At 41.1% G+C, this 22581-nt stretch overlaps 1 protein-coding gene and 1 long non-coding RNA gene across 2 annotated transcripts in view; one reads left to right on the forward strand and one right to left on the reverse strand.

Annotated features, from left to right (window-relative positions):
* rai14 (retinoic acid induced 14) overlaps window positions 1-12987 on the forward strand; it is a 36447-nt gene extending 23460 nt beyond the window's left edge. The window contains exons 7-21 of the mRNA XM_079365137.1: window positions 132-202; window positions 3860-3960; window positions 4096-4280; window positions 4567-4592; window positions 5006-5092; window positions 5444-5533; window positions 5912-6049; window positions 6550-6651; window positions 7804-8511; window positions 8781-9256; window positions 9440-9608; window positions 9948-10115; window positions 10207-10365; window positions 10942-11007; window positions 11245-12987. Of these exons, the coding sequence (XP_079221263.1) occupies window positions 132-202; window positions 3860-3960; window positions 4096-4280; window positions 4567-4592; window positions 5006-5092; window positions 5444-5533; window positions 5912-6049; window positions 6550-6651; window positions 7804-8511; window positions 8781-9256; window positions 9440-9608; window positions 9948-10115; window positions 10207-10365; window positions 10942-11007; window positions 11245-11331 (2633 nt within the window). The 3' untranslated portion in view covers window positions 11332-12987. The remainder of the gene's footprint in view (window positions 1-131; window positions 203-3859; window positions 3961-4095; window positions 4281-4566; window positions 4593-5005; window positions 5093-5443; window positions 5534-5911; window positions 6050-6549; window positions 6652-7803; window positions 8512-8780; window positions 9257-9439; window positions 9609-9947; window positions 10116-10206; window positions 10366-10941; window positions 11008-11244) is intronic.
* Window positions 10005-22581, reverse strand: part of LOC306837454 — a 96060-nt gene continuing 83483 nt past the window's right edge. Inside the window, exon 3 of the long non-coding RNA XR_013780932.1 lies at window positions 10005-10090. This is a non-coding gene — a long non-coding RNA (uncharacterized lncRNA). The remainder of the gene's footprint in view (window positions 10091-22581) is intronic.

A 22581-nucleotide genomic window follows, 5' to 3' on the forward strand; every position in this document is an offset into this window, starting at 1 on the left:
CTTTTATATTTCCACATTTTTGGAATGAAATGTTTTTTTTATTATCTTGCAGGACTTCACTCTAGACCAAACTGACTACACTACTGCGTGCACGCTTTAATATTCTGACTGATATTTTCATTTATCATCAGCTGCCAGTGGGAACATCCAGACCGTCCAGCTGCTGTGTGAGCTGAAAACTCCCGTTGACCTCAAAGATGCTGTGAGTCCTTCTCACTCTTCTCCCTCTCTCTGTGAGATCTATTCTTCCTGGCAGGATATTCAAAAAAAGCTTTGAATTGGAACATGAACAACAGAAATCTGTTCAGACTCATTCCAATCTACTTCCCGTTATTTGAGGAATTTGTTAAAGAAAGGTGAATCAGTGGAAGTTGTAGATTTCCATTAAGACTTCACCTGTGTGTTTGACCCTGTGTTTTAAGAGATGTTCCTTTTTGTGTGTCTGTCTAATAATGTATTAGGTAGAGGGTCAGTTTACCGTTTGAACGCCGCTCTAACGCCGCAGACATGTGGTCTCCATTTCAGTGATGCTCCATGCCAGTGGTTTTTAACCCACTGCGGTGTGAAGGCATGATGTTTTTTTTTCTTTCTTGGGGGTGGGGGTGGGGGGGGGGTCTTTGCATAAAGAAGAGAGCGAGTGACTGAAAAGAAATGGAGAGAATGAGTGCAAATATATTTCCTCTTTACTGTCACACAACGGCTGGCCTGTTAGAGATAAACACACTCATAGTCAGCCTCCCTTCTGCCTGAGGGTTCTAATGTTATGCTCTTCACATTTAAATCCATCCCTGCCTATTGCTTGTGTGAGCCTTGTGTACGTGGCTTTTAAAATGCTCTATGCTTCCACTTTGTGCCTGTAAAGAGTTTAACAACAGGGCTTCTGAATTCTCCTTCTTCTAAGAGCAGACCCAGTGAAACATCGAAGGCTTTCCGCTAAACACCTAAAATGATTTTCCCCCTAAATCAATCCCAACAATATGTCTTGCTTTGTTTTAAAGAAACGGGATCCAAAAACACCAACAAAAATACGTCGACAAGTTCTCTGTATGTTAGACGAGAAGCCATGTTTTTGTAGAGTAGTGACAGTTCTTTCGAGCTGCTCTCTGCTCACATGAACAGAAGACTTCATGGAACATACTTTTCTTTTCCAGCCTTAATCATCTGCAAATGTGTGAGAGAGACTCGAGCGGCTCTGTTCGCTGTTAGTAGAAATGTAGACGGAGAACCACAAAGAGATCTGGAACTTATTTCTGAGTGAAATATGCCAGCTTGTTAGCATAGCCTGAGGAATACATACTTACATGGCTGTAACACATATCACTTTCTGATCTAGGCATGTTTGACTGAAATAAACACTCGGCAAGATGCAGGCTATATGGAGAAACAGAAGAACATCTGCCGGGTCTCACATGTGTTTGACAAAGAATCAAGTAAATGTAAACTCTGCTCACAGACATTGGCACGATTTAGAACCAAAGCTTTCTGATGTTTTCAATTGGAAAGACTTTTTATATCAAGGACTTTATAAGACACTCTGTACTGAGACAATTTACCATTCATGAGCTTGGTTTAATAAGTGGGTCAAAGAGTCTTGAAAGGTTCAAGAAAAACACAGAAACATGATGGTACTTTTTTTCCACTTGGGAGTTAAAGCTTATAAAAGAAATGTACACTCAGTCAAAGCTACGCTAAGAATTCATTTTTAAGAACTTCACTTTAAGAAAAACTTCCTAAAAACATTTGTTTGAATCTTTTTGAATCCTGTGTTGTTGATTTGTCTGTTCAGCTGAAGTGGGCTGACTCCCTCTGGAGATACAAAGAGATTTGTTGTGAGAAATTCCTATAAATATTTTATTACATTTCTGCCTGTAGATCTCCTACGTCATACACACTGCCTCTTTAAGAGGAGGCTGTGACATCCACTAATGGTTACCTTTGTGAATTGAGCCCTGTATATACTGTATGTGCAGCTTGACACATAGCACCATAAGTGTAGTAGAGCAGTTATGATGACAGCTTAGACATTTAGAGAAAGTCTTATTAGATTGTCTGCTTGTTTGACAAATTAGCTGCTGTGCAACAATTTGACCCTTTGCTTTGTTTGTTCATAAAACTTACTTCTCAATGTTTAAATCCATTGTGGACCATGTAATAGTTTGAAAGACAATTTGAGCTCTAACGTGTATTTGATCATAATTGTCACATTAGGATTGTCTTAAACTTGATAAAGCTGCATCTTTGTTTGAGTTTGTTTTGATTGACAGACCTCTCAAGGAATCACACTGCTTCTGTTCTTCAGATGGGAACATACTTCACCTTGTTGCCCATATATGGTATTAAGACTTCAAACTGTCGACTGATGGTAGTAAATTGGAAATAGATCCTGGATCAACAGGTGTAGACAAACAAGCATGAATACACCTCTCAGATTCACACACAAACATAGCTATGGTTACTCTGTGAAGGCAAAAATATCTTCGGTCTCCCAAAGACAATTTCAGTCAAAATGTAGAGTGAGAAGAGCAGACACAAACACGTCTGTTAAAGTCTTCAGCAGAACCCACAACATAGTTTTCTTCTGTGTGGTTCGTCCAAGCAGCCGCCTTGTTTTATAAAACACAGAGTCATGCTGACACACTTTGCTGTCGCTTGGCAATCTTTTCAATCGTTATGTATAAAGTGTGATTTCATAACAAATGTCGTCTGAAGGCTGAGCAGGTGAGCCAACATTAATCCGGCGTGTGCACAGCACTTGGAAACAGTTAGCAAAGCGGGAAGGAAAAACTGCCTTTAAAAAGCAGAACCATGCTCATGCTGAACAACCATCTGATGCGACTGTGTGGGCTTTTTAGAAAAAGAGAGAGAGAGAGAGAGAGAGAGAGAGACAGAAACAGAAATGACAACAGCAACTAAAACAACAACAACAAAAAAACGATTTATGGCTACAAAGCCGGGAGCGATTTATGAAGTATATTTGGTATTTACAGTAACAGTACCCTGTACACACAGTACACCCTAAGTGTTTTTACCTCCACAAACATGCTAACTAGATTTTTTTTTTCTCTGTTTCATTTTTGGCAACATAAGTAACCTATGGAAATGCCTACTCACACATTTAGAACTAAATTACTCATTCATGTTAACTGTATTCACACTGACTTTTTTACACAACTAAAGACCATAAGGGATAAATAAAGTCATATTAAGTGGAAGTTGGTTTTTATGTGCCGCGGTTCGCTGTTTCAGAAAAGCATTCAAGGCTTAGTCAGGACAAAATGAAACCACAATGAGATGCATTTCAAGATGCCTGAAGATGACGAAGCCTCGGTGGCCACAGCTTCTTGCAGGGTAAACTCAACCCTGCAGGGGCTCAGCCAATCAAATGATGCGGTTTGAGCTGGGTCATAGATGGTTTAGGTCAGGTTAAATGTCATACTTGGGGTCAGGATCTGTCAGTCTTTTTGTGAAAAATATGGGAAGCTACGCCACATGAACGACAGCCCAAGTTGCCTAACCAAGGCGAATAAATTCCACTGAGCGGCTGCTCGTTTAGAATCGTCAACGTACCATTTTGGGGATTTTCCCAAAGTTTATACCACTGCAGACAGAAAGGCGGTGTTTGCCTTTCTGTTTATCTGCTGGGAAATTTGATTCGGGAAACATCCACTCCTTTTTCACATGGATCTGTGATTTCTCTCACCACACAGACACTTGAAATACTGCATGTCTTGGCTCATGTCCTGATGTCATAGGGGATAAGTCATGTAGCTGTGTGTAATGTTGGTTTAAGGTCCCTCTATAGAATGATTTCAGACACATCTAATGTTTTCTAATCTCTGTTTTTTTTTCTCACCCAAAGGACGGGCTCACCCCTTTGCTGCTGTCAGCCAAACACGCTGAAGTGTGCAGCACTTTGCTGGACTACGGTGCTGACATCAACACTTCTGACAATAGTGGCAGGTACAACCACAACAACAACAACACACAAAGAATCATAAATCATACATCTAATAACAGAGACGGTTGATTTAAGACACTTAGGTTCTTTGATGACTGATGGATGGTAATCAGAATGAATATATGTCTGTGTTCTAGGACAGCCTTGATGCTCGCCTGTGAGTCCAGCGCTGTGTCTGTTGTCGAGGTTTTGGTTCAGCGAGGAGCAGATGCGTCGGTTGTGGATTCACAGGGCCACGATGTCGCTCACTACGCCAAACAGCCGGGTAACTCTGAGGTCAAAGCTGCGCTTACTGCCGCCCTGAACAGACAACATGTCTCAGGTAAGAGTCAGGAAAAGAAGATCCTACAAAAAAAAAAAAAGACAACATGTTGTCCCAACAGCATGATCAATGCAAACACACACACGTTGCCTCTCTGTGGTAGAGACATGCATTGCTTTAATTTGAACTCAAAGTCCATACTGCCATCTGCAGGAGTAATCCTGTTAGTGTTTTTATTCTTTTCTTACTTAGACGTTAGTTGCTCTCTTTGACTGAAGTTTGACCAAATTAGGAACTTGTGAAAAGATTCCATTTTTGTTCATGACCTTCCCGTTTTCTTTCACAGATGTGAAGTCTCCTAAAAGTCCACAGGTAAGACATGGATCTGTTTCTTTCATACTTCTCTTCCTATCAAAGTCACTTGAATGGCCAAGCTTAAAACATCAAATCAGCCGTTGAAGACAGTGGCAAGTTAGAAGTTGGGTTTCGTTCTACAATCTAATTCACACTGATGTTGAGCTAAAAATGAGCCACATGCTGTTGTGAGCTTTACTGTGTTGACGGTAGATTAACATGAGCATTTCCAATGTGACAATATTTACATCTTCAGCTTATGTAAAAAATCTTTTAGCTTCTAGCGTTGGAAAAAAACCCAAAAGTGAAGTCTTACTGTAGAACTCATTCGTTCTTCTTTTACTAACCAGCACTGAATCCCATCTCTCTTTCTCCCTCTTTGTTTCCTTTTTGCTCTTCTTCTTCTTCTTCTGCTGCTGCTGGCTCCTCAGCATGATCAAGTAGCTAGGCTAAGTGATGAACGGATCACAACTCCCAAAAAACGAAAAGCACCTCCACCTCCTATTAGCCCACCGCAGGTAAATGCATGTTTCTGTGTCTGTCTGCTTGTTTTAGTGCCTCCCTTTACTTGAACGCATGTCTGCAGTAGAGAAGTCAGACATGTATGTGTCTGCTCTGTTACTGTTTAAATCAGATCTGTGACAGGAGGTCAGTCTCAGGATTACACCGAGTGACAAACATTTTGAATCTTAGTTCTGCGAGTAATATTAGAATTTAAGTGTTTTTATTACAAATTCTAACAAAATCTTTTAAATCAGCTCAAGAACACATTTAATTGTTTATATTGAACTATTCATGAAAAGTGTCCATTAAGAAGAATAAATACAGAAGTTGTCAAACTAAGACTAATGAACTTAATCCTTGTTCAGAGTTCTGGGCCCTCCTCTCCCTCATTCATCACCTCCTCTGGGACCCCCGCATCCAACAAAAGTGACACTCCCAAAAGGTTCATCTACAAGGTAAAAAAAAAAAAAAAAAAAAACTGTCCTCAAAGCAGATATCAGAACTTCAATAGAAAGCAGGGGGTTGCCAGTGGATGAGTGGTTTGTGTGCATCCAACCTGTGGCTCCATTCCTGCATGTCTCTCTCTCTCTAACACTGTCCTGTCTCTCAAATAAAGGCATAAAAAAAGCCCCACAATCCCCATTTCTGGAGACTTACAGATCATGCAGACCTCTTAAGAGAAAAGACAGCTGAATTAAATTCTATTCATTATTTACACTTACTTGTCAGCAAGCTTCTCCTCTCCCCTTTTACTCTTTCTTATCCATGTCCATCTTCTTTCCCTCCTCCCCCCGCCCATTCCCTGCTCCCGCCACTCCTCCCTTTTGTCAAAGGAGGACGAGATTCAAGGAACGCCACTGAAAGAAGAAGTGGAGAAGCTCCACGAGGAGAGAAACATGTTGCTGGAGACGATTGAAGACCTGAAGCAGTCAGTGGAGCAGACGGTGGCTTTTCCTGAACGGGACACAAAGGTGAGTTGTGACTACAGTGGCACATGTATGATACATATGAGCAATAAGAGAAGACCAGGTGTGTGTAAATGACTTCCTGCTTTAAGGTTAAGCTTTAGAAAACACTGCTGCTGATGTGTGTTTTTTATTTATTGTTGTATTTGAAGTTAGTTTGACTATACTGTATAACATTGAAATGCCTTTGATGTCGATGTGGGTAATTCTTTTAAAGGATGACCTTTGATTAATGATGAACTAGTTTCTATGACACGTTTACTATCAGTCTTTGCCGTTAACATCTCACATCAACACTGTTTTTCTTAGTTAAATTCTAAACTCCGCCAACACAGCTGTTTTCTGCTGAACTTTTTCACCTTGGGCATTCTTGAAGAAGGTCTAACTTAAGCTTCAGACGTGTCTCGACTCGTTTTGTTTTTCAGGAGGTAGCTAGTGGTCCCTAAACACATCTTTTATGTCTCTGCGTGTTAACGTGTGCACGTTGTGTATGTATGTGTTGACAGGTCGAGCACAGTCTTACGGCGTCTGCAGCTCTGGTGTCAGCTCTGCAGGCAAAGATTCATGCTCTTACTCTGGAGAATCAGCAACTTGCAAGCAAACTGAAGGTATGCAGCTTATTCATTCCTTTGAGTTAACAAACAAAGTTCAGTCACAATGACAAGGTGGAGCAACAAAAGGCGAAGAACTTAAACTAAAGAAAGGCATCGGCAAAGTCACAAAAGAAAGTGTTTTTATGTGAGATCTTGATGTGATTACCAAATAATGTCATTGATGTGTCAAAATAAAAATAAAATAGAAGGATAAATTCAAATACTCTTTTTCACTTTTCTTTTTACTTCTGAAAGCTACAATCTCTCACCCATACATGCCACTGTTTCCCTACCATTCATTTGGAGCCCTATGCATCCTCCCACACCTCTAAAAGAGAGGCACTAAAGCATTTAATGAACTGACATGAGTAATGTGCACCTTTTATTTCTGCAGATAAAGAACGTTTTATCTCATTAACATATAGTTTCCAGAATGCCGGTACAGTTTACAACTTGTGATTGACACGGCAGTCTGTGAACAGCACATAAATTTGCCTTGAGCCCAGTCCTTGTTGATGTTGTTTTCAGACACAGACCCAGCACTCTGATGTTAGAGTACAAGCTCAACAAACAAGCTCTCAAAGGTCTGTGATAAGAGGAGACACTCTGTGTCTGTCGGGGTCTGGTTACACACGTATATGCTCTGAATTGAAAAGATGGTATAAGCAAACAAGGAGTCTCACTTGTCTAATAAAAAAAACAACAAAAACTCAACTCAGTTAAATGAGTTTAAGTGTAATCATTGAAAATTAAACCCAATTTAGTCTCACTCAGACTATTAAAGCCTCATATCAACGTGGGTTAAAGTTTTTAATGAAGGAAAAGGACTCCTGACGTCACCCAGCAGGATGAAGGATGATATCTTCACCGCCAGTGAAGACAACAGAAGTTTCACTTGAGGCCTGATTAGTTCAACTATCATTTATCGTGCACATCGTTGTCAATGCATTAAATAACTTCAAATAAGTTTGACGGGGGAAAAGTTTCTCTTACTTTATATTCTATAAATCGTTTGGATAATTTGGACAAAAATGCAAAAACATTAAATGCCTAGCTTCTGTGACTTTGCTGCTTCTCTTGTAATTTCCACCTTTAAGTGATTACAGACTTCAACCACAAAATGAACCTCAATCTGAACTCTAATCATTCTCCACCCTCACCTCACAGAAACATCCGTCCCTCCAAGGAAACGAAGACTTGAAGGAAGACAGTCGCCCGGACAGCATGGCCTCCAACTCCTCCTTCCATTCCACCCAGGACGACTTTGAATCCTTTCCGCAGGTGGAGAGGGAGGAAGGTACAGGCGGTGTTTCTGTTCTACGAGAGGATGAAGAGAGTGAAGCAGGAAGAGAAGGGAGTAAAGAGGAGATCCGGCTGTTGAGACAGGCACTAGAGGGAGTTCAAATTAAGCTGCTAGAAACCAGGAAGGAGAACCGCTCGCTTCAAGCCCAGCTGAAACCCGAGCGAGACGGAGAGGAGTGTGAAGGTGTGAGGGAGAAGGGACGAGAGGCGGAGCTGATGGAGAGTCTGGCAGAGCTGCAGGCGAAGCTGACCGACACTCAGGAGAGATACCACCAGGCTGTGGAGGAGGTGGAGGAACTGAGGGTGCTCATGGGAAGCGGTGAAGGTGATTCAGTGGAAAAACAGGAGGAGAGACGTTCCTCAGCCACACTTGAACAGGAAGTGAAACAGCTGAAGGCCCAGCTCGTCCAATCGAAAACCGAGCAGGAGAAATCTGCACAACGAATGAGACAGTTGGAGGACGTGCTGAGGAGGGAGGAAGAGGAGAGACAGGATGGAAAGGAGAATAAGGAGAGGAGTGCACAGATTGAGGAGCTGTACAAAGAGGCACAGGAGGAGATTAGGATGCTTCAGGTAAACGTAGTCTTATTCTTATCTCTGAATATCTGTAGAACTGAAAGTGGAACCATTTTGTAAATCAAAGGTTTTAAAAACGATATATCATGTAAAGCTACATTAGTAATTGTAAATATAAAGCACTCCTTTTATATGAGTCAAAGACATTGAGCTATCATATTTACAGAACATCTCTTATTCTTTAATGTAATATTTAATTAAAAACTTCCCTAAATCCTAATGTTTGCGTTATTTAAAATAGTCCTTTTTCCTGTCGTGTTTTTCAGGAGGCTCTGAGAGGCACTGTGCCAGTGGAAGCTGCAGCCAAAGACTTTGAAGAAATGAAGTCTGAGCTGAACGAGGTCATCAGCGGACTACAGCGCCGCCTGCTGGAACTCTCACACTCCTACAGTGAGACTAAGAGTCAGCTCAGCGCAGCACACAAACAGCTGGCCGAGGCTCAAACTGAGAGCAGCGCGGCTTCATCGCCCTCCACAGAACAGGTACAGGTGCTCAACAGCAAGGTGGAGGAGCTGCAGACGTTAGTAGCTGAGGCGGAGAAGAAGAATTCATCTGCTCAAAAGGAGATTTTACAGTTAAGAGAGGATGCTGAGGCTCAGGCACAGAGCTCAGTCGCACTCGCAGACCACACGCGTGTGATGTCATCACTTGGAAATGCAATCAAAGAGCTGGAGAGCCAGTCAGAGGCTCTGAAAGAGCAGCTCCAACAGAAAACCCTGCAGCTGGAGGCCCTTCAGAACAGGTGAGGAAGAAAAGTGTGATGTTGGTAAATGGATCCTTTTCCTGGTTTAAGCAAAGACTACAGCTGGGGTGCAGACAGGTTTAAGAAGTACACTTAACCAGCTTGACTAGACTTCATGTCTTGAAAGAATGTGTCCGAGGGCTAGTTGTCACCACATGATGCTTGTGTCTTTCTCACATAAAGGCTGACAGCGGAGAAAGATGTCAATCAAGTGGATTCAGTGTCCCGTGTGGAGCACGACACCATTCGAGAGCAGCTGGAGGGCGAGGTGAACCACCTGACGCAGCTCCTCCAGGGGGCCCTCAGGAAGCAGGACGAGATGGCTCTGGAGGCTGCCGACGCTTGGCAGAAGGTGAGGGGAGAGCGGGGGTTAAAAACAAGGATTTTTAATGATGTCACAGCTCAGTTGAGTTCTTGGTTCTGATTGGTGATATATTATGGCATTTTTTTCCTCAATTACAGTAGAAAAACCACTGCAGTCCGAAACCAACCATTGCTACAGGATTCATTCTATTCCAACATCATTTGAGCCTTTTGAAACTGGCAAACAAACAGTAGCAAAAGAACAGAAGATAAAATGTGTTGAATGACACAGAGAGTTGGCAAAGGGACCGGACCTCACACAATGTCTGTGTTAACAGAGAAGTTGACAAAGAAAAATGTAACTAATCATTACCTGTTCACACATCAGGCCCGGGAGAACCGTTCAGAGCGGGAGGCCCTGCAGGAGTTGGTGATGTCGAGGGAGAAGGAGAACCAGACGTTGACCTCCAGGCTGGCTGAGTCCCAGGATGCAGTGTGTCAGCTCAAACAGTTGGTGGAGGGTCACGTCACCTCGGAGAGAGAGAAGAACAAGAGGGTCAGTTATGATCTGCAGGAGTGTCATCGCTATCGTAGTATTTGACGCTCTTCAAATTGACCACATTTTCCGTGTCTCCCCCCCCTCTCAGATAGACGACCTGTCGCGGGAGGTCGGAAAGCTGAAGGACGCCTTAAACAGCCTATCACAGCTCTCCTACACCTCAGGTTCTCCCTCAAAGAGGCTGCAGCAGAATCAGCAGCTGGAGACGATGCAGCAGCAAATCAAACAGCTACAGTACCAGCTTGCTGTAAGAGTCCTCGACACATTCTGAGAGAGAACACATATACGACCTAACACTACCATGAGTGCACTAAAGTCATATACACCACTCACAATAAGTTAGGGATTTTGTCATTTACATGAGTGCATTTCCTATTTGGTCTGAGTCTTAATGACATAAGTAATAGTTCCCTTTGACATTACGATTAATGAATAAGAAGAAGCATCATTTTCATTAATGCAATATTTATTGTCACATTAACAATTTAGACAATAACTAAGATATCCCCAAATAACCAAAACTGACAAAGTCAGTCGCGGGTGTTTCCACCATTTGCTGCAATGACAGCGACGTCTCGTGCTCTTAACCAGCCTCATGATGTTGTTCTGAGGCAATGTGTTTCACTCCTCCACATGTGAAACGCGCAGTTCTGCCAGGTCATGTGGGGGTGAGGTACATGTGAAACACAAAATAAGGGCCTGTCTATCACCCGCATACAATTGCCTCGCTATCCCAAACAAACACCTTATGTATGAAAGATATTGTGAGGACCTCAATTATTGAGAGGGGTGTAACTTGTTCTTATTTGTGTTCTCTTGGTAGGAGTCAAAGAAGCAGCACAGTGAGATAGTGTCCGTCTACAGGATGCACCTCCTCTATGCTGTCCAGGTAAATGTGTCCTTGAGTTTACTTCACAATGTAATTGAAGACATTGTACAAAACACATAATTATCATTGACTTGGTTTGAATCATGTCGCTGAGGTGTCAGTGTGGCTGGATACGAAGACAATTTGCAGAGATGTTTTTGTTGTTGTTGAACCAGCCATAAAAGAGACAGCACTGATTTTACAACAGGTGCAATTATTGAAGCGAATAACCTGATCCTCTGCTGTTTGTCTCTTCAGGGTCAGATGGATGAAGATGTCCAGAAAGCCTTGAAGCAGATCCTGATGATGTGCAAGATGCCAACTCAAGCTAAGGAGGCGTGCTGAGACAGAGCATGTTGAGAACTAAATGAACTGAAGTGACCTGCTGCTCTCAGGTGCATCTGACGACGCACTACTGGTCCAAATTCACATGTTGCTTGTGCTCCTACGAGCAGGGCCAACGACACACGGTGCCTCTGGAAAACCCTTGAGTATTTGTTAACGAGGAATAGGTTTACAGTCAAATGTTTATGCCTTCTTTAGTGCCATTTTGACCTGCTAACATCATCACTTTGCGTACTGTAAATCAGCCACCTGACATGAAATGAAAAGCCAAACTTTAAAACTCAGCTAATGCATATGAACACTACACTTTGAATCTGCAGTAACTTTAAAGCACACGTGGTTGAACGATGTAAAAATACTTTAAAGTGTGTACGCTGACAAACATACGTGTACTTGTCCACCTATCAATTCTAATGGAAACAGATAGACGAGGTTTATGTCTCAACGTGCACTTCGAAAAATACAAAAGCCTCAGTAGGCGCTGCTGTTAATAGTATCGATTTTATGATACAACAGTGTTTCTTTGTTGTTTTGTGGCTGTCAACACTTTTCTGATACAATCTAAATTATTTGTGCCCTCTTATCGATGCATGCGACTTTACTTAACGCCTGCCTAAAAATCCCAGAGGATTTTTTTTGGCTGCACGTCTATGAAGAATAAGCATGATAGTGTACGCAATGCTATTTTCCTATCAGCACATAAACAATACACAACATGTGTTGTTCTGGTGGTGTCATTGAGTTGTGTTTGTTCAGTTACTGTACTTAATGAAACGTTTGATAGCTATATTTTGATGTCATTGTTTTGTCTGTTTCGTGTGAATTACAAACTTTTCCCGTGTAGTCAACCCACACCTGAAATAGTTAATCTAGCCGTATTATTAATGTTCTGCATTCAAGAGGGTGAATAGATTTGTTTACTGTAGTTAAAGAATTCAGTTTAACAAACTTTAACCAACAGGCTCAAGGTTTTTTGTTTCTTTTATACTGAGGGGAAACATTACATTTCCTTTTTCTCTTACTGGCTCCTACACTCTGGTCTGTAGTGTCCTACTTTAAAAATGAATGAAGATGTGTTGGCTGAAAAAAAAACAGTTGGGTCATTTTGAGCTTTTTCTGTAAAATTATTAATTTATTTACATTCACCCTGACTTTTTGACTCCCTGTAAGTGTTTGTTGTAGGTACATATTTTAACTGTGCAGTGTTTGGGGAAACCCTCTTCAAAATGCATTTTTTTGAACGTTTCTTTTGAACTGTTGGCACACCACACTCCTTTGCCTTAGCACTGTATTCAAAGCCATACACCCGGAGACAGACTCTTCTGAACAGTGTTTGACTCCATAGAATTATATTCAATGAATTCATACCTGACTGAAACTCCTATTCCCATTTCTCTCTCAGGAACATTTTTTACAGACATGATTTGTTCCACCCTGAGTAGAGTTTTTGTAAATTTCAAAGGTCTTAGAGTTTCTCTAACAAATCGATCTCCCTTCTCTCTCTACACCTTGACTCAAATATTTTGTAACTAGAAAGGGAAAAGAAAGAAACGGCTTCTCTGTTGTCTGTTCTCTAATGGTTTTGTAGTTACAATGAAAAAAATGCTTTTTTTGCCAACTGCTATTTTTGCCTTCATAAATAAATTTTCAAGATATTGTTTGTGTTTTTTTTATTGATAATCCTCATTACATTCACCTCTTAACTGTAAGACTAATAGCATGCTAAACTTTAACATTACATAGAAATGGACAAACCAGCCAGTATAGTTTATGTTTACAAACTGTTAGCATAAATTCATTTCCCTTTAACATTCAAGTATGAACATTTCAAACAGTACAAAAAAATCTACAAACATATTTCAGGTTTTTTTAATTTTGGGTTTCAATGCAGCTCTATCTAGTTTGCTGACTCAGGCGATATAGCCTTTTCAGGGTGTAGTGAAAAAGACTGGAGCTATATCCATCAGCAGGTACCAGATCAGAACAAATCAGTTGCAGTAGTCTGGTTTTACCCTGTAGAGGGCAGTCATTATACATATTTGTCGCACAATATTTCAAATTTCAATACTTTGTACCCAGATATTGAGATTTGGACCGAAGAGGTTATTTCTGACCACTAGATGGCAGCCTTTACTGTAATTTAAAATCTTAAATCGGGTGAACAAGAGATTAAATATCAAAAGGAAAAGCTGAGGATTGATGACATTAAATGAGATGGACCCTAACCCATCAGCGAAACACTCAATGAGAGAATATCTATCATTACAATGTTTTATCCCTGCAGAAGAGCTAAAGACGTGCTTTTCATGCACATGCAAATCTGCAATTATGCTGTTGGGGGGTTTGGTGGTGATCCAATTCTTCACAAAGTCTCTTAATGTTGATTTGCCTTTGATTTATCCTTCTTGATGTATATATCTAATTCCCTGAGCTTGTGCATTTACTCCAACATCTTCCAGAATAAGACCAAGACTTGTACACGTCCAGTTTCAAAAAGTGGGTGAATAAAAGTAATTAGATGCATTGTTTATCTTCCTGTTTGGTTAGGCATGTCAGCCACCCTGTCAACACTCTGTACACCCTCAGTGTCCACTCAGCTTTAGCCTTCAGAAGTCCTGCCAGCCCAACTCTGGGTAATTTATCTGCTGTTCTGTTTCCTTTAACCGGTGGCACAACCACTTCGTTTCCTGCCATTGCCCTGTGTTCTGCCCGCTGGTCAAACACATTAACATGTGCACGCAAGAAAGCACACACTCATACACACACCTCTGCCTTTACACGACAACTTCCTGTCAATCTTGCTTTCCCACACGTTCTGCCCTCAGGCCTCAGGGGTTAGTGGAGAGAGATCCAGTGCTCTGATACTGATCCAGCAAGAGCCCATGTTTGTCAAGCATCCCAGTCTGTGGTAAAATGTCAAACTCTGGAGGCTGAATGGCAGGATGAACTCTGCTTGACTAAACTAAATTATTCAACTAAATGATATTTGATGAGGAAGTTCAAACACGGGACTTTTTTTGTTTTGTTTTGTTTTTTTCTTGCAGTCGTTTCCCTCAAGGGCTTGAAGTTAAAAAGAAAAAATATCTTTATGGTAATCTGCTCTCTCTAATAGATGGACTGACAGAATTAGCCATTAAATCAAATTATTGATATTCAGCACATGAATCATTCGGAATATTAATGATTTCAATTATAATTAAAATGCAATCAAAATCTTTTTATTAGCTGCTTTTATTTATCCTGAAAGTAAATTGACAATCTTTTTGTTGATCAAGAAAAGGACGTGTCTTCTGCTCAGGAAGAAAGTCAGAAAAGGACTTGATGATATTGAAGAGAACTCATCAGCTCACTGAGAGGATGAAAAAAAAAGATTTTCCAATTTTAAAGGCATTACTATCTTGATTTAATGTTTTTAAATATGTTTCAATTATAGTACTGCATGATTATAATTAATCAGACGTACGTCCTGCTTTTTTTTTGGTAACCATAGGCTTTTGCATTTGTTGATTTGGACTAGTAGACAAAATAAAGCATTTGAATTTTTGACTTTCCACTGGGGAAGTGAAGATTGGTGAATAGATCTACAATATGGCAACCCAATAAATAGCAAATGACGAGGGGTTTAAGAACTGAACCCTGAGGAAGCCCAGAGAAGGAAAAGGTCTTTGGTTAGTGGACTGCTAATCTTTACCAATTCAAAAAGTAGGTGAAATGATTGTACATTTAATCATATACATTTGCCCCAATTCTGAATAATTTCGTAGTGGAAAAAAAAAAAAGAGAGAGAGAAGGCAGAGAGTTATATAATGTGAGGAAGTCATAACAGAGGGTCAAAGCCGAGGAGAGGAAGACTGCTGCTAAAGGAGCCAGTTCAGGGAGGAAATGAGAAGTTGTGGCCAAGAGAAGAAAAAAATGAAGGAGCAAAAAGCACCACAACAGAACAGGGAAAAGTGTTGAATCACTGTAAGGATGACTAATGTGCTACTAAGAGACTCCTTAAAGGTGGCATGCAAACCTGTATCTGTTATCGGAAGCATGAGAGGAACAACCTGAGGAGGGGAGAAGCTGATCAAGAGTCAGTTTTCTGAGTCTTCTTGACAACCATGGTTCACTGATAAAGTGTGGCAGCAGTTAAGCCAAGCAGTCTCGTCTGCCAGCTGGTCAGTTTGAGATCATTTTTTAAATTTTCTATCCGTGTCTTTTCTAACGATGTGTTTATACAGCGTATTTCCTAGCAATCAAGAGTGGTATGCTTAGTAAATATTGTTGAATGGCTTCTCTCAAATGTGCGTCATATGCCGAATGTTTGTTCTCAGGGAGCAGGCCTGCTGTATCTGCAAGTAGCTTGCATGTGTGTTTCTTTCAGCTGGTGTTATGATGAAGCATTGCATGATATCTTTGGCAGCTTTTAATAGACTCTAGACAGTAAATCTTTCAGTTAACTATAATACATACACAGAAATATTTCTCAACACACTTCATTGTGACTGTTGTAAGTAGTGAATAATAAACATCAGCTCAAATCTACATGTGAATCTTTCAAAGCTGAGAGCTTCTTCTGCCTGCTTACAACCTTTGACATATCTGGGCTGCAGCTGAACTCTGCCCTGTGTCAGATAAAACTGCGGTTTTGTACCCACAAAAAAAATGTGCTATCAAAAGGCCTATCAAAGAGCATCAGTCCACCGTGGTTTGCATTTTCCACCCACAACAGGAAGTAAACACATCGACATCTGTGCATAAAGTGACGCACACACACTAGCACGTCACTGGGCAGGTTGACAACACAAGGTGCCCCTGTCCCTCAAAAATCAAACAACCAGCAAAAAAGCCATCATACTGTTTTGTCTGTGAGTTTGACTTCCCTCTGCGAGCACGTTACAGAGCGCTGCATGATGAAAAATCAACTTCAAACATCAAAATCTGCCCTCTTAATTTATTTATTTATTTAGTAGAAATCAGAGGTGCACCAACTGACTGACTGTTGACCAGAATCGTCTGATTGTAAGCTTGTGACAATGATCAGATTAACACATATAAACCGTCATTTTAATGCCATGTAGCATGGATCTGTGGAGGGGAAAAAATGGACTAACAAAAAAAGGATTAACAAAGACACTGCCAGTTTTTTTTTACATTTGCGCTGTTCATATGTTTGTGTAGCCTTGCCAAGGCCTTTTCTGTCCACCCATTGTCATCATAAACAACTATCATGTGAGTCTACATCTACAATGGATTGTTTGATTGTTGTTTAGTCCTCAAACTACACTCACATGTAATCATATTGTGACATTCGGCTGTGATTAGCGCTGGGGACGATTGGCTTTTGGCATCCTTCTGGTAATCTCTGCCACGATAACTGCTCGCATGGTTATAGCTCTGTTGTCATCGGGGAACTTGATGGCAGAAAAAGAGAGTGATTGTCGGCAATCTGCGGTTCTCTGCTTGGCAAAGCGTTGAGACCACAGGGGTGTTTACATGTGTATTCTGATGGGAAAACTGATGGTAATGAACTCAGGCAAAATGAAGGAATGAAACAGGTTTTACACAGTTCAAGATTATAATCTTTTTGTTTTTGTCGTAACATAATGCCATTTTTCAAAACCCCTTGTTTCACACACCTCTATCCTTTTTTCTCTTTTTTCTCTATGGTTTGCCAACATTGTTGACATGCTTTTTTCCATCTAATATAACTACATTTTATTGTCAAGTAATTAACTGATGTGTGCAACATGTTGTTGCTGTGTTCAGCCGCTAAGCTGTCAAATGTTCCCAGTTTGTCTAACGCAGACCGGCCTTGAAATAAGACCCCGAAGTCAACGAATGGAGGGGCGTAAGAGGCTCATGCAGTTTAATTGCTGCAAGATGTAACCTTGCCTCTAGCCTACTGTGGCCCACAAACACACTCACACATTCACGCAGATGAAAGCATGCATATTAAAAAAAGCACGCAAACACATAATCAAACTTGTGTACACATAGTATTATGCCGAAAAGACAACAAACTGAAATAGCGTGTTACTAAATTACTAAATATTGTAAAATCTGCGTCACGGCTCTGAGTCAAACTTTTTCGAGGCAATTTCTGTTTGTTTGCTTGTGAAAAGACAACGTTTTAATTTCAGGCCATTCTCTGATGAAGAACATTCAATTGTTTTCAAGTCAACCAAATAGAAGCGAACCAAATCGAAAGGATTGGCAAACTACAGGATCGGTTTCCTGAAGGCATCATAAGATGGTCTTTGAACCAAAGTTTAATGGATTAAAGATGATATTAATGCAAAGATGCTCTCCGGTCATCTAAATTTGGCTCTTTGTTGAATGCCATGACTCATGGCTGAAAAGATGAGCGTGATCAGAGAGTAGAGGGACAGCAGAGAGGCTCTGGTCAAGTTTTAACTTATGTATGCAGAACTGTGAGCGCCTCTAAATTCCACCATAGCGATATAATATGTATAGCACTGTTAAATCCATATATTACGTGGGAACATTAGAGTCAGCCCTTCAAAAACAATAAAGAATCTGTGACCAGTGTTCAGGTCCATAGAGAATCGATTGGGAAAAGATGGAAAAGGGGACTGGAACATTCCCTCTGGGAAAAACATATTATGACCCCAATTCTACATCACTTAAAAAAAAAACATTCAGAAAATCTGATCTCATCTCGATTATCGGTCTGGGCGGCACACCAGGATGACATCACAGATTACAACCTCGGCTCTCAAGTTTCTAACTTTGTAAGAAAAGCTATCAGAATCCCCTATAAAAAAATTAGCCGTGCAACATTGTGATGCTAGCAGATGTGACTTCTTAAAACAAGTGGTATTCCCCTAAAACCGCTATACCATCTGTGGGCATGCTGGGGCTCTGACATCCCTGAGCTGACTGCAGATGTGCTGGCAGCAGTAACCAAGGTCACTTAGATACAGTTACCCTCATGGCTCTGAGACCACAACACATGGACCACATGGAGGACACCAGCAGAGTCCTGCACTGAAAGACTGTGAGTGATGTTGTACCATTGTTAGGATCATTTAAAGTTGTTACATAGGAAATGTGTCTGTCTGGGCTGATTTGGTGAAAGGAGATGTTCTAACAAGAATTCAGAAACAAGTGTTTGGGAATGGATTTCAGATTCATTATCTCTTGTCTTCAGTCAACAAACCTCAAAATGTTTTCAACAAACCATCTCTCATTAATTTGTACATTATTATCTCCATGTGCTGCATCCCTGGATCAGAAGTGCTTCTCTCCCATGTTTTGTTGTGGGATTTCTGGAAGAGCCCCAATCTGAGCAGGTTTTGGCTACAGATTCAAACCCCAGAGATGTTTATTTCTGCATTTGATTTAGCACAGAGTGATTGCAGCGATGCTGTCTGGAGGTGGGGTTGTGGCAGGCAAAACGAGGCCTTTGATCAGGCCATTTTCTTGTTTGTGTTTTACATTATGGCATCCTACAAATATGTTAATTGTCATGTCAACTTACTCGAGTCCCAGGGCGGCTGCACTCCACTTTGTAAAGCAATCGTTCAAGACAATATAATTAAATGATGACTTGTAAACGGGGAAAATACGCCATTATTAACATCTGGCAGAAAGCCATGAACAAAAGAATCTGGAAGACAAAATGTTCTCAACTATTTACCAACGAGGTCGGCAAAAACAATTTCATATGTTAATTTTAAGCTCAAGCAGACAGCTTTTTGCAGATAACACTTTCTTTCTCGAGAGTTCCTCTTTTCCAAAAAGCTTTTGTGAGCATACCTGCACACCAAAAGAGCTTATGATTGAATTACCTCGCCCTGTGCCGCTGTTCCCACTCCAAGTCAGGCTCAGGCTTCCCAGTCGCAGTCCCTCTTGCTCACTTCAGCCAGTACAACTTTCGGCCTTCGACATCAGGTTCTGATGAGCCTAACTGGAAACACGTGCTCCACGCAGGCTCCCCCCGACAGATGGGACAATATCATATTATTAATGACAGAAAGAGAGAGACGCAGGGAGGAAGGGAGGGAGAGAAAGAAGCAGGGGAAGGAAAATCCTCTCTTCTCAAAGGGCTTGCTGGTCTTAAATAGCTCAACACGGAGCTGCCGTTGCTTCTGAGGAAGTTATTATAGAAAGGCAGCATGTCTGTGTTTGCATATGGAATATCCTCTCAATCTGACTCAATGCTTTGCCAACTGAACCCTGTGTCACTCCTATTAAAACTGCTAAACTCTGAACCTTTTGGCCACAGACAAAGGGAGATTTTTTTGTTGAACTTCTGTTAAATATAGCTCTGATTGTAGACTATTTATTAAGATAGATGGAGTAACAGCCTCCTGGGAATCCAACCAAAATATGTAGAGTTTCCCCTGCTGACTGGTTGCAGTACAATTCATAAAGCTCACTTCCTCCATGTTCACAGATGGGATATTGGTCAAACCATAAAGTTGAAATGTTTCTTAAATATATTTTGTGACATAGCAAGCTCTGTCGTGAGTAATTATCAAGCTTGTTTATGTCCAAGTGTTGATCTCCAGAGTAGTTTTGTTTTACGAGTTATTGGGTGGAAAAAAAAGAGTGGATGTAGTGTACAGCAACGGCTCCACATTAACAGAGAATCAAAAGAAGGGCTTGAGAAAACAAAACTAAAAATACACTCAATGAATTTTCCATAACTGTTATTGTCTGCAGACCAACTTCGTGGTTGCACGAGCCAGATCCCTTCTGAGCATATCTTGGTTCCAAATGAATTCACCAGGCAACAAGTAAGCACCCATTGTGGGGGGAATTTACTTCAATATTGTTCAACAGAAGGATATGGAGACGCGCTGTCCATGTTGATAGGCGTCTGTTAGCCTTCATAAGCCCGTAATACTGCTGCTTATATGCTTGTTACTGTTCACTAATTAAAAGGAAATAAAATCATCCCAGATACATACTGTATGTCGTGCTTGGGAAAGCAAAGAGCAAGAGTTGGACTGAAGATGAAAAGTAAGACTATGTTTAAGTTGAAATGTATCTCAGTGATCATCTGTTATCGGAAAAATAAAAGTATATCCTACAGTAACTAACACTCAAATGCTTCTAATCTAACAAGTGTACATTTTAGGCATAGGCAGACACAGGATAAAAGAGCTAAACAACCTTGTTATTATTTCAATGTGGCTCCTGTTTTCAGGCCTTATTCATCGGCACTGTGACCCTGGAGGGTCTCCCCATACAGGCTGAGTCACAAAGGCCAGATTCACCTGCACAGAATTACTCCCCAAGCTTAAGGCTGTGTGTCCCACCACTGCCAGAGCAGACACTGAGCATGTGCGGATTGAGGAGGTATTGGGGCATCTTACAACATGCTAAATTGTGCTTTTGTGGCTGAATGAACTAATCTGTAGAACAGCCTTCACAGAAGATTGGCGTCTGTGTTTCTGGCGTCGTAGTATTTGTTGTTTGGAAGAAAGGATTGGATGTCTATGTACTTTTGAGTATGTTGGTGCAGTGCAGAGATAGGTGGTTTGTCTTGAACTAAACTGCAAAGTTGTTTTGCAAAACAGAGCACACACTAAGCAACAATTAGGTGGTCTGCTGTTTTAATGACTTTTTCAACCCCAGTCACCACTGATTCACTTACATATCAAAGTACCGGAAACTGCATTCTCACTGAGTCAAACCACCAGAAACCACCTCTGTCTCTCTCTTTCATTTGCTCTCACTCAAACACACACACACACGTATAGTGCACAGGAAGGGGTCTCTGAGTTTGCAGCCAAGTGACAAAGAATTTACAGGCAGGACCTGCAGTAAAGAAGCTGTAGGCCGAGGTGTGTACGTGACAGAGTGTGTGTTAGAGAAAGAAAGAGAAAAAGTCTGACACTTGTCTATGAGCGCCTTATTAAAAAGGTGAGAAGTGAGTGCAGTGTCTGGAGGAGGGGGTTAATTGTGCTCTTAAAAGAGGACTTCAAAGGGAGGCTGGTGTCAGGGCTGAGGGGCATGGGAGCCAGAAAGGATGAAGAGGATGAGGAGGAGGAGGAGGAAGAAAATATACTGTAACTGATGTGGTGGTCTAAGGGACATGCCTGGGAAAGGGGAAGGGAATTGTAGTTAAACCAACAATTTTGAGTTTTCTGAAAATAATCAAAGAAAAGAAAAAGTTTTAGGTAATAATAGCTGTATTTAAATAATTTACAAAAATGTTGGTGAAATTATCTGTTATTATCTCTTAAAGATACTATTAAAGAAATTGCAGTAAGTTTTTTTTCCCAAAATGTTTTTTGCAACCTTGCTGTAATGTGGTGCTTCTGCCAGATGGCGGCTGTAGTGCAGCTAAAAGTTGTTTATGACCTGGCATCACATAACAAAAGAAGAAGAAAGCATTAATAGCAGTTGCTTTGAACCAGTTGATGAAACAAGATTTGGAATCAGAGAAAAATGCAGGGACTTCTGCAGCCGTCGTTCTGTGTGGAACTCCTTCAAAAGATTAAAAAGCGCATTTTACAGGTAAAATAGTCATAACATAAGTCTACAAGAACAACGCACAGTTGAGCGAGGCAGCAGAAGGTCCTTCGATACTAACAATCAGTGGTGTGTTCTGTCACCATTTGACGTTTTTTGAAGTGTGCATAACAGCCATCAGAGGAACCCATATCAGCACAGGTTGCGCCAAAGGCAGTGCTATTAAATCCATTGCATTGAACCGTGCAAATGTGTGAGGTGAAATCCAACTTGCCACAGAGCAAATATCTTTGACACACCTTTAAACAGGGCCCAAGATATTGCCATCCCCCTTGTAGAGTGAAAACCTTTAGGCCAGCAGAGGTTTGGAGCCGCTTGCTGATGTGGGCCAGAGAAATGGCCCCAACTATCCAATGAGAAAGTTGTTGCTTTGTTATAGGCTTACTGGTTGATTTTTTTTTTTTTTCAAGCCTTTTGCTTTATCTACATACATGCTTAATGCACATACTGGGCAGAATTTCTCCAATCTCTCCTGTTCCGTGGTGGAAAAACGAGGAGACTGAAAGCAGTTAGATCACATGGGAGACAACCCAAATTATGGATCTTTAGTATATAACAGAGATTTGGCCTTAGAACCACACGTGCATCTCCTGCGGCAGAATGAAGACAGTCAGAATACACTGAAAAAGTATAAATATCAGTGACTTGCTTCTCAGATGCCAGTGCCAGCAAAATTGCTGTCTTAAATGAGAGCACCCGAAGATCCACCCGACCTGAAGGCTAAAAGGTGGGATGAGACAGCGCATTCAAAACAGTTTG

Source organism: Symphodus melops (assembly GCF_947650265.1).
Source record: "Symphodus melops genome assembly, chromosome: 16".
In the NCBI taxonomy this organism is placed as follows: Eukaryota; Metazoa; Chordata; class Actinopteri; order Labriformes; family Labridae; genus Symphodus; species Symphodus melops.